General features: G+C 37.2%; 1 protein-coding gene across 2 annotated transcripts in view; it reads left to right on the top strand.

Annotated features, from left to right (window-relative positions):
- LOC134746644 (rap1 GTPase-activating protein 1) overlaps window positions 1–14,770 on the top strand; it is a 382,127-nt gene that overhangs the window by 98,610 nt on the left and 268,747 nt on the right. For both annotated transcript variants that reach the window (XM_063681131.1, XM_063681130.1), the window contains exon 2: window positions 7,353–7,567. In XM_063681131.1, coding sequence (XP_063537201.1) covers window positions 7,494–7,567 — 74 coding nt within the window. In that variant the 5' untranslated portion in view covers window positions 7,353–7,493. The remainder of the gene's footprint in view (window positions 1–7,352; window positions 7,568–14,770) is intronic.

Below are 14,770 nucleotides of genomic sequence, written 5' to 3'. Positions count from 1 at the left end.
TATCGACGATGATTAAAAATGAAAATCGGACGCACCGGCGCGAGGCCGAACGGAACGGGTCACCCACACAGTGATACTGATATAACGTACTTACTTATAATAATATACGTGTGATACATGAACTTTCATCCAGGGTAAGTATTTTATTAACTTTATAATCAATCAGTCATAGCGGCCAACTTTTGTTAAACTAAAGGGTCAATCTCAATATCACGACGTTTCGAGCGCCTAAATTCTTTGGATATATTTTGACACAATTTCTTTACATTTTGAAGATATTTTTGGTTGTTTTGTAGAAAAGGACCTACCTATACCAGACCACCAAAACTATCATGAAAATGTAAAATGTGTTCAAAGAAACAATCAGAAGATACGTAGACAAAAACGCTTTGACATTGAAGTGCAGATACGGAAATGTGATTAAATATTTTTGTCATTCGCAATTTTGTTACTATTTCAGTTAAAGGGGTATTGGAAATTAAATAGGAAGTTAAGTAATGTTAAAATCAAATGTACTTATAAACACTAACCTTTAGCTTCAAGTGTTATTTATTAGTTTTGTTGTCATTTGTTACTAACAACTATGAAGTCTGTTCTTTGAATTATTTATTATAAGCAATTTCGCTACGTACCTACATGGATTTTGCATTTACCTATATCCACAACACATTAGACCTGCTCTTACGACACCCATGGGTAAGCGTGACGCCACAGTCGTCGCAGCTGAGAGGTTGAGAGGTCTTTTTGTCAGATCCCATTAATCTTCCTAAGTCTTTTAATCCTACACTCAAGATTCTTATTTTCTGTAAAAACACGTGCCATTTTCACTTTCCTGTAAGTCGCTAATCTCGAATAAAATATGTTAACTTCGACCTTTGACTTCCTCCAGTAGCTGGCAGATGAAAAGTTAATCCTTTTGGAATAATGTAATGAAATTATAAAAGGACAGATGTCGAGATTAGATAAGTTAAAAAAGTAAAGTATAAATCACTTGAAACTGCGAGATCTCAAGCGAATTATCGAGATTCGATCTCGTTGGCTGGATAAACGCGTGTTTAATTACTTTGTTTTGAGTGATATTTTTGAGCTTAGGTTCATGTTATTCAGGCAGTGCTACTGTGTGCGGCCGATGTTATTTGACTATAAGAGCGACGTGGTGGTCTGTGTGGAATAATGGGCGGCCTTAGATTAGGTACCTACAATTATTTATATGATTTAGGCTAGCTTTACCTTTACCCTATTACCCTTAATTATTTTGTCAAGTCTCGATCTCGCCGAGATTAATTTCGACTTTCGAGTTTCGAGACGAGAACTTTCGAAAGTCTGGCGGTCGAGATCTAAAAATACCCAATCTCGATTCAGATTTTTCGCGCAAGATCTCGAATCGCCAATCTTGGTTCGAGATATTGCATTCCCCCAGTGGTGAAATTTACGTATTCTATGTCTAGAATATCAAGTTATACACGATACCATTATAATATAATATAACACAGGTAAGGTGTATTAATAAACACCTACATGAAAAACACACATTGTACACAACAATAGACTTGCACAGGTTGCACACTTTCATTCTTAAAATAAAGTTAAAACTGTTAAGATGGAACATTTTCAAGAATAGCGAACGAAATAAAGCGCATAAATAAACTCTTCTATTGTTTCTGTCAATTGCAAAGTTTTTTACCGAAATAAGTAAAATAATTCAGTTTTGTAACGTTCAGTTTGAATGGTTTCTGTGATTACTTGAAAGTATTTTACTTAAATTGTTGTTTTAAGCTTTTCGTCACAAAACTCCATTTTACGGAGAAGTTTCTAAATCTGTAATATAGAATTTAAAGTTGAAAAGTTTTGTACATTAAATAGGTAGACCTCAATCAAAAAAAAAGTTTAAATAGGTACTTAGTTTGGGAGCAGTTTTTGGTTTTAAGCGAAATAGATACGATGTTTTAAAAGTTTAAAACATTATGTATTTTTTACTTTTTTTTCAAAAGATGTAAAGTAAGACACTACTGTATTATAATACAGGATGGAAAAAAATAATGGGCCCTGGAGGGAAAGTGCCTTAAAACCTTAAGTTAGCAGTTTAGCACATTTTACTTAAAGGAAACATTCTTTTATTTTTAAAAAGAAACAAAACGGCATTCAAAGATGTTTAATTTTTTTTCACTTTCGCTTGTCTAAAAATATTCTTGAGTACCTACTAAATATTAGATTTTATGGTTATTTTGTATGACAGACGAGTATAAGACCTAATGGTTCTTGAAGAAATGTTATCATTAACATTAACAGTATCGACTACTTAGTACAATAAAATAGCGAGTGTCTATTGTTTGAAATTTTTATTCGGTACGATTCCCGGGCGAGACAAGCGAATTAAAAAAAAACTTTGAATGCAGCTTTGTTTCTTTTTAAAAATAAATAATGTTTCCTTTAAGTAAAGTAAAGCTAACTTAGGGTTTTAAGGCACTTTCCCTCCAGGGCCCATAATTTTTTCCACACTATATAATAATATTATTAGCTTCGTAACAAATTGTCTTATTCTTAACTTCTACAAGTTACATTTTATTATATTAAACGGTTAATATTTGATTTCATTCAAAATTGATTGATAATATGGCTCTTTGATTTCATTCTGAACTTTTTCTTTGACTTGAAAGAAAATTTGACTTTGTGATGACTAACTAAGTATGAAGAATTTTAACTTTGACTTTGAGTCAGAATAAATTAATACGCCTCGAATATTGTTTTGTGTAAACAGTTTTCATTGCACTAGAATTTATAGGTATACCTACATATATTGTAAATGTTAAAAGTAACAGTTAGGGAGATTAATCTAAATACGTTAGTACATAGGTACTTACTTGAAAAATGCGACTAAAAGCTATCAATTAGGTACTATTGGAATACGATCTGGATCAAAGCAAAGGTTTTAAAGGACATCGGTATTTGGAAGCCAAGTTTCTAATGACGATGATTGGTGTCAACGTTTTATTTCGCTTCTAAAATGGAAAGATATGCGATCTAGAATGCTTGAAACATGATTTAACTCGGATGTTTTTGAATGTAATTTATTTATTTACCTTATTAGTTTTGTTCGTTAAAACATCACTTTTAATAAATGCCACTAAAATCACTTCTCCTAATGAGTAGGTAGACATTATATAACTTCGAACTAATTGTAAGATAACTAGGTAGGTAGCTCGATCAAATTAAAAATAATAGTTATTAAAATCGACATTATTCCGCACATAGCGTTCCATTTAGAAAGAAAAATACACGGCATGCTTCATTACTCATTATTAATAAAGAATCGTAATTCGCTGTATCTATACCCACCATAGTTTCAAAATAAAAATGCGTTTTATAACATTTAAAACTTTCGTTTTGAACACATATTAAATCACATATTTAAAAACGGATCTATCGCGAATTTATTTTGTTACCTTTATTATCGACGTTTTGACACAGGTTTCACTGGTCGTGGTCGCGGCTAACTGTTGTCCCAGCCAAATTATTGAAAAATGCGTTTGTTATGATTCAGTCTTCGTTCGGAATTCGTTTAGGAGGTGCAAGCGCGCTCTGCTTGCCCTTAGAGCTGGTCAAAGATGCCTAGTCTTACTAAGATGGCATATAGTCGAGAAATTGGAACGGGTACCGCCGTGGCGAGGAGGCCTAGGGGTTCATGGCGTTAGCCGCGATAGCTAAAGACGCCGGTTCGAATCCGGCCTTCACCACTGGAGGGCTTCGTCACTTTTTCTTTAATATATGACATCTATTACAGTTTTTATGATTCGGTCTGTTTACAAATATTTGTAATTTATTAGATTATCCTTGTAGACATTAAAATGTATTAGATTAATTTAAAAGGCGTTATAATAAAAACATGATTTTATTTAATTACAAGTAAGCATCCTGTTCTTCTTCTTATCGTGTGAAGGGATCATAACTAAATAATATTTTGCCAATATCTTGCCACCTCTAATCCTGTTACTTCGGTAATTTTAAAAGGTCCTCTAACGACCTGCATCGCGCTATTGAAATTTTTTAATACGCCTAAACAGATAGAACTTCAAAAAAATTGCAGTCGGGTGTCCAGTTCTCCTCGGGAAGTCACCTAGTGACCTGAGATGTGTAAAATGATTGATAACCTTTCCGAAATTTAACTGTGCCTATCCAGCGCGGTTCCAAATTCATTGAGCTGCTGAAAGGCAGATTTCGTGGACCTGAGGGAGAGGTAAGCGCCGTACTTTCTCCCTCACTCCTGTGTGGTCGATGTTCAGTCTACTGTTCTCGCCCTCACCGAAGGAGAGCTAATTTGACACCTTTTTTATTAAAATGTATTTAAAGAGTTTATTATAACGGTTTTAAAATGTAACAGAAAACAAGTAGGTAATACCTACAGTTTTACAGGAAACTATAATTTCCAAGTACCAAACTAATACCAGTAATACCTATATATCTGTGAACCTTTTGGTTGTATTATATTAATTACATATTTTTAATAGGTTTAATAAAACAAAACTACAAAAAAAGTTAGGCAGTATTAAAGCGTTATTATGGGATTATTACTTCATTAATTTAGTTCATTAAAACGTTAAACAAAATAATTTACCTAAGCCCTTTATAATAGTAAGAATATCTTTCCTGTAGGTAGGTAAATTACATTTTTATTTTTACCTTCAGGTAACGTCATAGCGCCTACGTCTAGTACCTACGCCCCAGCTGCTCTGCGTCATTGCTATTAAATTGCATCAGGCGTTAATTAATCTTGTCGCGCACACGTTACGCTGTGCTTTAAACTTTAAACCGAAATGCATGCAAACCTAAAATTTCTATAGCCTCACTTCACAATTATGTTCAAAATGTAGTTCTGTCATGATTTAGATTGGAACAAGTTCGTGAGCGAGGAGTTTTCATTTAACGGCACACGCCCAAGTGAAACTTTTCTCATTGATTTGAAAACTTTGCAATACGATAGTAAATTATTCTGGGCAAACCTGGGTTTCTTCATGATTTGACCGGTTACCGCAGGGTTTAGTTTACTCTGTGCAGGTATTAGAAATATATTTAAACCTAGGATCACGTTTACACATAAACAAACTAAGCTAAACTATCTACTCTGTAGATGAAATACGTGTTCACACTAATTGCAACTATGTAATTATGTTTTGACTGAAATATTTAAAACGTGATGTATGTAAGCAAGTTCATGATTTATCGCAAGTAAGTTAAGGTTTACTTTCAAATGTCAAATCATTAAGCTCCTACAAATAGATCAGCAATAATCATAATACATATTTTCATATCCTTATGACAACGTACGCAACGTTTCACACTTACGATCAAGCACGCAAAGCCGAACCGCGATAATACTAAACAAGCAAGCCTGAGCCACCTGCGCCGCCCAAACTTTTTGATTTATCCTACAAACTCCGAGATATTTATATTTTAAATACAACCACAGTCGAGCTCTTTAATGTCCGTGTCCGTGTCCGTGTCCCCTTAGTTCGTGCAAAAAGTTGTTGTACTCCTAACATCGTCCACAAACTAAGTATGTATTTCGTCGCTTTCCCGAGTCCATGATTGTGGAATTCAAGAATAGTGCACTGTGACTTTTCGAATTTGTCGAAGCGTTTTTATAGGATCTACTTAATGGCCGGGGTATTCAGATCGATGTCAGTTTTGCGCTAATAAGTATAACAATTATCAATAAGAAGTGCTTGTCTGTAGGTATAATTAGCTAGAGTAAGTTTCATGTTAAAGTCAAATATTAAACTTACTGTGCATATACATATCATAACATAAGCCTCCACTCGTTTCAATCTTGCGGTAAGCGTAAGTCGTAACCGTGCGACTCTTATGAGCTATAAATTTTAGGTAGATAATGTGTGCCTTTGAGCGATCAAACAAAGTGGAGTATTTTATTTGGGTTTTGACTTAAAAGCAAACAAATCAAACAGGTTTTGAAATTAAGATGTCTCATTAAGTATGTACTCTATCTATAGCAATCAAATGCTCATGGTATACCTACGTCGTATTCACAAATAAAAAACTGCCGTGCTGTAGATTGGCTATAGGATCCAGTTGATACAGTTTTTATTTGGGAAAGTTTTGTACTTATGCCGAATCGATGGCACTATTGGCACTAGACTTCTAGGGACGGTTTCGGATATGGATTACGCTTAAAAAGGAGTCAAATTTTCTACGTCAGTGGTGTTGAGTGCTAAGCACATCCCTTTCTCATCAAATAGCAACATGCCCTCCGATGTACGCTCCATACTTCCAAGTACTTTACGCCCTTGCCAATAAGATATGCAACTGGTAAGTCTGCACTTCCAGCGTAGAAACGGACTCCCTCAACCAAAAACAACCCAATTCGTATATATGGATAGAAATTGAAAAATTCCGAAAGTGCGATGCAGGAATCATAGAGAAAAAAATCACTATTTCTATGACGTCAAGGGACCCAGGTAGTCAGGCAAAAAAAGTGCAGCTTGGGTTATGTTTAGAAAAACCGTGACGCCCAAATATATCGCTACCCTTACATTATCAATACGGCAGGTTTTTTTCTAAGCTGCGCTAACGTTTTGAAAATACATTGAATTATATACCTAGTGCATTTAAATCAAGGTGTAAAATTTGTTATACGTATATAGGGTTAGCGAATTAAAGTTAATTGACATATTTTATGGGTAATTTGTGACATTTAAACAAACAAGATGAAACAAACAACAATTTAAATGTCTAACTCTAAATCAGTCTAGTCTAATGCTCCACTGTTTCGAGATGAGATTTTTAAACAATGACACAACAATTTCAATAGCCCCAAACTAGCCAAAATGGCATAATGAAAATTGTCTGTAACTGAAACAATGGAAACTATTCTATAGTGATCCATTTTAGAGTTGTTGAGATCAAAAGGTTTTAAAGTTCATGATTCGCTTTATACCAAAGTTATCCGAGTTGATTAATTGTTCATTTATCAAGTTGCTAATTATTATGGTCGCCAATACTTGAAGTATAGTTCAAAGATGTTGGTTTAAATGTATGGCATAATTATAGAAACGCGGCATATTTATTATGCCACATAAACACACTGTATATTTTGTATTGTATCAAGGTTTTGGTTTGTATTAAGAGATCGCATAGGTCAAGATATTTTTTTAAATCAAAAGTATGTCTATATGTACCGTATATAAAAATAATAATACTCATGTTTGACTGTGGACAAAAGCTGCAATGTTATTTTTTCAATTAGGTACTCAATTTTGTAAAATGTTAAAATTATGCAAGCGCGTTTTACTTTTCTTTCAATTCGTACACACATTAACTTAGTCATTGTATTGTTTCAGGTCATTCACCAAAGGAACCACCCTCCAGTTTTTTAAGTGTATTTAAAATAGAAATATATTACTCAGTGTAGTGCGTACTAAATCAAAAGTGCAAATGTGCCAGTGCCAAAGTAAGAAGTTGTTGTCATGTGACGTTCTAAAATGTTGAAGATACAAATGCTAGATTCCATCGTCAGTAATGAGGCGGATGAAAACCAAGAGCCGCAGCAAAACGGGTAAGTAAACGGCGTCTGCGTCTATTGATTTTTTATATAATATGATGATGATGTCCTCCCAGACGTATCCGTCGACGGCGACATCCTGACAAATTAAATAAAAAGGGTCTTAACTATTACGTGCGTGGGCGCAAGCGTGGCTTGCAAATCCAAATTTAGTTTTGAAAATGCGAAAACACAGAACACAGTAGAGCTGCCCAGATGCGTTGTATGTGTAATGGTAGGAGGGCTTGGGCCGAGTTTTTCGGAGCTGGCGTTTGGCGTCAAGATCTTCAAGTCGGGTGTATTCAAAGTTATCAAGACCCATATTGACAGCAGTTCGCCAGTCCGATCTCCAAGATGCAAGCTCCTCCCACGACTCGCATGATATGCCGGTGGCCAAAAGGTGGCGTTTCAAGACATCCCTGTAGCGCAGGTACTGCCCACCAGCCTTACGTTTACCTGAGGCTAGCTCAGAGTAAAATACTGCTTTATAATATGATACATAGGTATAGGAGAAAACGAGCAGACGAGCAGCCTGCTTTATTTTTATTTAAGTATTCATCATCATCATTTTAGCCTTCAGTCACCCACTGCTGAGCATAGAGAGGCCTCTTCGTGTACGCCACTTATCCCGATCCTGGGCTAGTCGTATCCAAAAGCGCCCCGCGATTTTTCGAACGTCATCCACCCAACGAGCCAGGCGCTTCTTTCATCCGAAAGCGGCCATCAATCCGTCAACAGTTTGGTCCACCTGCCAACCTGTCAACATGTCCCGCCCAACTCCATTTAAGCTTGGTAATGACGTCTTCCACATCTCGCACCTTGGTGCGGCGTCGGATCTCGACATTCCTCACTCGGTCTTGATGTGGTTCAGGATGGAATGTCCATTTACTCTCAATTTCAAAAGATCCAATAGTAGGCTGGGAATAGATTATGGTAAGCAATTACCGTTGCTCATGGGCATTTGCATCACCAGAAGGGTTGCAAGGGCGTTGCCGGACGTTAAGATGGGAGTAGATTATTTTCGTCAAGACTTGAAGGTCGTATCGGTCTGGAAATACTCAACTCATTCCACAGTTTAGTTGTACAAATCATTCCACAGTTTAGTTGTGCGAGGCAGGAAGTTTCTGGAGAAATGCACAGTTTAGGACTATCAACCATCTAAGTGGTGATGGAAATGTTGTCGCGTAGAGTGAAGAGCGATGGCGGAAAGAAGCGGCATTAAACCATCCGGAACAGGAACCAAAAATATTAAATTTCACCCCAGACAATAAACATCACATCTGAGAATCGATTATTCTTAAATCGTAAATTTCTCGGCAAATGTTCCAATTATAATAAATATGTAGTTTGTACGTTATTCATAAATGCCCTAATTAGCGTGTAACATTTAAGATTGACGGAGGTTAGAGACACGCTGTATAAATATAAGTATGTATCGCTTCGTACCTAACGCAACAAGTAGGTATATAAAGCTAATTAATGGACTAATGCCACTCAATAGGTACACCACAAGCTTTTAATGCAACCTGCAATAGTTATCATAATTAAAGTTGATTTTGAGATAATAGTCTACACTGTATAATTATCGTTATCAAGGCAGTTAATAGTGTAGCGAGCGGCTATTACGAGTGAAGTTGGTTGAGATAGTTTAATGGCTGGTTAGCAATTAATTTGCGAGTTCTGTTCAAATGTTGCCTCATTTCGGGCGTAATGGCTACGCGAATATCAACTGTTTTAATGTTAGTCGGACACCGAAAATAGTGCTCAAATGCATCAATTGTCATACTAACTTAATGGTGTTTAATCGTACAATGGATCGCCCATTGGAGTCTCTATTTGAGCCACTGTCTTAGAATTAAAATGACTACTGACCTCCGTTTCCGTTTCCGTTTTCCGTTTAGTGACTACACCAGCCAGCAGTTCTGCTGCAAGGACGCAGAAGCGTTGGTCACACAAGGGAGGGAGAGACGGAGAGGCTCGTTGAGCTTGCTCAAATGCACGTGCTGGTACGACCCAGGCCGTCGGTTAGAGGCGTATGCTACGGTACGCTAACGACCTCCGTCCAGACAAACCTGTTCCGAGGCAGGACGTGTATTCGGGCCTACTCGTATACACCTCCCTTCATCTGCCGCCCCGGCATGCTCAACTGACCCTCCTGCCCGAGACACTGGTGAGCCAATAATACAGGTGAGGAGTGTGGGGCTGTTGCATTCGAGGATAGGAGTTTACGGGAGTTGAAGAACCAGACCGAATACCAGCATGCTGTCTTAGAATTAAAATTACTACTGACCTCATATTTAAAATCGTGAATTAAACATGTAAACGGTCTCAAAGTTATCTAAGGTTTGCTATATAAAGCTGAAAACAAAAACATTACACTGGGGAACAACCCCAATAATGGGGAAAGCATCTGTCAATGTGACTGTGTCGAATTCCACTGGAGGAACCATGGTTGAGAGCGCGATCTATACTATTAGCATTGACTGGCTATGAAATGCTATAAGGTATCCACGCCATCTATCTTTTACCAAATTTTCATGACTGAAACGACAAATTTTTCACTGCCACTTCATTAAAAATGCTGTCAAATGAACATCAGTTATGTTATGTATTATAAATTCATTTGTAATTAAACAGCACCTGTAGGTACGGCAATTCATCAACCAAATTCATTTGTTAAGTCAATAGACTGTTGTATTAGGTATAATATGACGTCTATGACACATTCTTGGCTTAGAGCTATAATCCTACTTGTGATTACTAATTCTCTTTGCAATAGAAGGCATATGATATATTAGGTATGTGTCCGTTTTCTACGTAAATTCATTTGTCGAAAAACTTTCTCATATCACTGCGAAGGTAATATTAATTATATACTTATATAGATACTTATCGGGTAAACAATGTCAAATATTGTATAGGCAGTTTTGACAACTGAAGTACCTATAGCTCTATAGTGTCGACCCCCTACAATATGATATGATACAATTTGATAAAAAATCCGGACAAGTGCGAGTCGGACTAGCCCACCGAGGGTTCTGTACTTTTTAGTATTTGTTGTTATAGCGGCAACAGAAATACATCATCAGATCTGTGAAAATTTCAATTGTCTGTTAGCTATCACGGTTCATAAGATACAGCATGGTGACAGACAGACAGACGGACAGAGGAGTCTTAGTAATAGGGTTCCGTTTTTAACCTTTGGGTACGGAACCCTAAAAACGTTAGACGTCGACAAATACAAAGACATATGTAAGTACTATTAAAGAAATATATTGGTCGTTAAACAAAGAAGGTCCGTGGTCCAAAATATGTAATTAACTTCCTCGGGGCGCTTAAATATCACTTAGGGAGACAACATCCAGTGGAAGAGAACACACGGAGCAACAAAATATCCACGAGCGGAGAAGCCTACATTTAAATGTATAGGCATTTTATTTAGACTAAGTACCTATGCCCATTTAAGACTTAATTTGGACTAATCTAACCATCATCTTCCTGGCGCCGTTCCAACTTTTTTGTCCTGAGAGCCTTAATCAATCAAGAATTGATTCAGTAGTTTTACCTCTATTCTAGAGAGGAATTTGTTGGGATTACTTCGGTTTCCTCGCGATGTAATTTTTGTACATAGATTCTAAGAAACTCAAACTAGTTTCAAACCCACCACTTCTGTTTTGGCAATCGCATACGTTACAGCATGCAGTTCTTTCGAGATGCAAACCCGGTTCTTCTAGTACTTTAAAATGAATATCAAGCTACACATGACAGATAAAATCAATATCTATTGATTTTAATCTTGGAGGAAATAACCAACGGAGACGCCTTGTCTGTGATTTGCTGTACAAAAAAGTCTGCCAATTTTTGCGAGGAGGGGAACGTCAAATATATACATAATATCAAAATAGCCATGACAGATAAACGTCATTCCATACATTGTGTGTATGACCATTGGCCGACTATTTTTGACGATTATCGCTTTTAATACTAACAATGCTCACGAAATGTCTAATGCAGGCTCTTCTTCTGATGTGTCTGCCAAATGTTGTTGTACCAGGCTCTCAGAGCTTTCTAGTCTTATCTGTCTCATGGCGTTATTCTTAAATGCCTTTTAAGTCTATCACGCCCTTGATAATCGTTTGTCCTTTCATTTCGTGGCACTTTTTCTTTTTTTATGTTTCTCTGTTTTTTATAACGTTCTATTTGTCGTTAGCACACACGAATAAATTATTTCTATTCTATTCTATTCTTATCCATCATTTTGACATTTGTGTTTGTTAGATAGGGACAGAATGTAAAAAAAGGTTTGCAAATGTTTTTTTAAGTATGGGTTTGTATTTAATTTATTCCTCCCGACTGGTAATATGTTAGCATCTCCGTTTGCTTCCATACCGCAGGCAAACGTAACCTGAATTCACCTACATTCTATTTCCTATCCTATCGATTGCCCGCAAAATAACAGACGCCGCGTCGCCATCGCCGTACCTATAACTTTTTATGGACTCCATCTGTACTGTGTATAAGTTTTTATAGAAGTCTAGCTGTGTCCGTCGGGCTGTAATAGTCTTGTTTACCAAAACCTTGTCCTTTTAGGGTTCCGTACCTCAAAAGAAGAACATGGAACCCATAATATAGGATCACTTTGTTGTCCGTCCGTCTATCCGTCTGTCCGTCTGTCCGTCCGTCCGTCCGTCCGTGCGTCCGTCTGTCCGTCTATCCGTCCATCCGTCCATCCGTCCAACCGACCATCCGTCCATCCGTCCATCCGTCCATCCGTCCATCCGTCCATCCGTCCATCTGTCCATCCGTCCGTCCGTCAAGACCCTTTATCTCGAGAACGCGTGGAGGTATCGAGTTGAAATTTAAACCATATAGGTATATGGTTTAAATTTCACAGACAGGTGTGTACGGTCCCTTGAAGCTGTGAAAACATCAAACTCATGCCGCAAAAAACGTAAGTATGCCTAGGTATTTCGACACTCAAGGGAACCAAAATCGATAGGGTACTTCCCGTTGACCTATAACTATGAAATTAGGCAAGTAATATCGTCTTACACTACAAATACAGGAAAAAATCTGAACTGTAAATTGGTAAAAAAAAATATTTAAACTTATAACTCCCTCGGTGGGCGAGTCCGACTCGCACCTGGCCGGTTTTTTTATTAGAATGTTTGTTGGAGGCATAGATGTAGGTTACTTACATCCATGGTTGGAGGCGGTCTGTTAATTTTGTTAAGATTTTGTTGGAATTAAAGTTATCTTAATTTATACTTGTGTTTGCACTGTGTTCATATCTCCTTCTTCCTTCTTCCTCGCGTTATCCCGGCATTTTGCCACGGCTCCTGGGAGCTTGGGGTCTGCTTGACAACTAATCCTAAGAATTAACGTAGGCACTAGTTTTTACGAAAGCGACTGCCATCTGACCTTCCAACCCACAGGGGGAACTAGGCCTTGTTAGGCACTGTGTTCATATCTATTTACCTACTACCCACCTCATTTCTATTTACTGTCAAATATGCTCAATGCTCGTGTGATCATGTCGAGTCACGCGCGATGGACGCAATTAAAACACTCTTACTGATAATGAAATTGAATTCAAAATGACGAAACTCTAAGAAGTGCTTATAGAGACTGGAAGCTTAAAGCACAGGATAGGAGAAAATGGAAACAGATAGAGAAGGCCTTGACATAAACGAAGCCATGTGAAGAAAAATACTTTAAATGAACTTGTTATGTACTATTGTAATGTATAAAATAAAGGGCTACATTATTATAACTGTAATCGGATTCCACTCAACAAATCCCAACACACACACGTACACACATCATTAATTCCATTACTTATTGTAGATACTAGGTACCAATTTCCTCATAGAACTCTCGGTCTGTCCAACCACACAATCGGCGTTAGCAAATATTGCTTCCTGTGCCCTTCCACACAACACAAGACACCGGTACAGGAGTAGAGAAACCAAATAGAGGAAACAGCATCACACTATACAATTGTGTAATGCAGCGAACTACGTAGGCGAACAACACGCGAACGCGAAGCGAAGCGATGCGGCGCGGGGTGAATCAATCCTTTGATACCTATAGAAGTGTCCTGCGTGAGCGATCTCGTCGCGAATGCGAACGCCTTGGGCCCGCCGAGCCACTTCGCTTCGCGTTCGCGAGTGTTCGCCTATGTAAGATGCAGCGTAACTCTGTTTTGTTCCATTACTCCTAAGACGCCTGCTACCGTTTCTATTTTACACCTGGATCGTACGTCTCCATAGAATGTATAATATATAATATTTTATCTGTTATATTATATGCTAATGTTAAAATGTTTCCGCAGTAAATCTTGAGAATGAAAATATTGACATCATCTATTAATTTTTAACCGACTTCAAGATTTCAAAGGAGGAGGTTCTCAATTCGGTTGTTATTTTTTTTTTTTTTATGTTTGTTACTCCATACCTCCGTCCGTTTTTGTTAAAAAACATTCTGATGATGGGATCCATGAGGAATCGAGGGAACTCCTCAAATGTTAAAGGCATACATATAGTGATTTTAGTATTTTCATCAACAAATCAAGCACTTACATTTAAAAAAGTGACATTTGATGAAGTGGAACTGCTGATGATGATCAGAACGGAACTCTTCAATGACGCATAGTTCACGTTTGGCGATTTGTCCTCTTCGTTATGTTTATTAAGCAAGTTAGGTTTTCAAGAAACATTTTTGTCAAGCTCGAGTTCTGATGATGGGATCCATGAGGAATCGAGGGAACTCCTCAAATGTGAAAGGCATACATATAGTGATTTTTGTATGTTTATAAACAAATCAAGCACTTCCATTTTAAAAAGTGACATTTGATGAAGTGGAACTGCTGATGATGATCAGAACTTAACTCTTCAATGACGCATAGTTCACGTTTGGCGATTTGTCCTGTTCGTTATGTTTGTTAAGCAAGTTAGGTTTTCAAGAAACATTTTTGTCAAGCTCGAGTTCTGATGATGGGATCCATGAGGAATCGAGGGAACTCCTCAAATGTGAAAGGCATACATATAGCGATTTTTGTATTTTTATCAACAAATCCAGCATTTCCATTTTAAAAAGTGACATTTGATGAAGTGGAACTGCTGATGATGATCAGAATGGAACTCTTTAATGACGCATAGTTTACGTTTGGCGATTTGTCCACTTCTTTATGTTTGTTAAGCAACTTAAGTTTTTAAG

Source organism: Cydia strobilella, chromosome 13 (genome assembly GCF_947568885.1).
Source record: "Cydia strobilella chromosome 13, ilCydStro3.1, whole genome shotgun sequence".
Lineage (NCBI taxonomy): Eukaryota > Metazoa > Arthropoda > Insecta > Lepidoptera > Tortricidae > Cydia > Cydia strobilella.
Note: the sequence above shows the minus strand (reverse complement) of the source record. Positions and strands in the feature narration are given on the sequence as shown.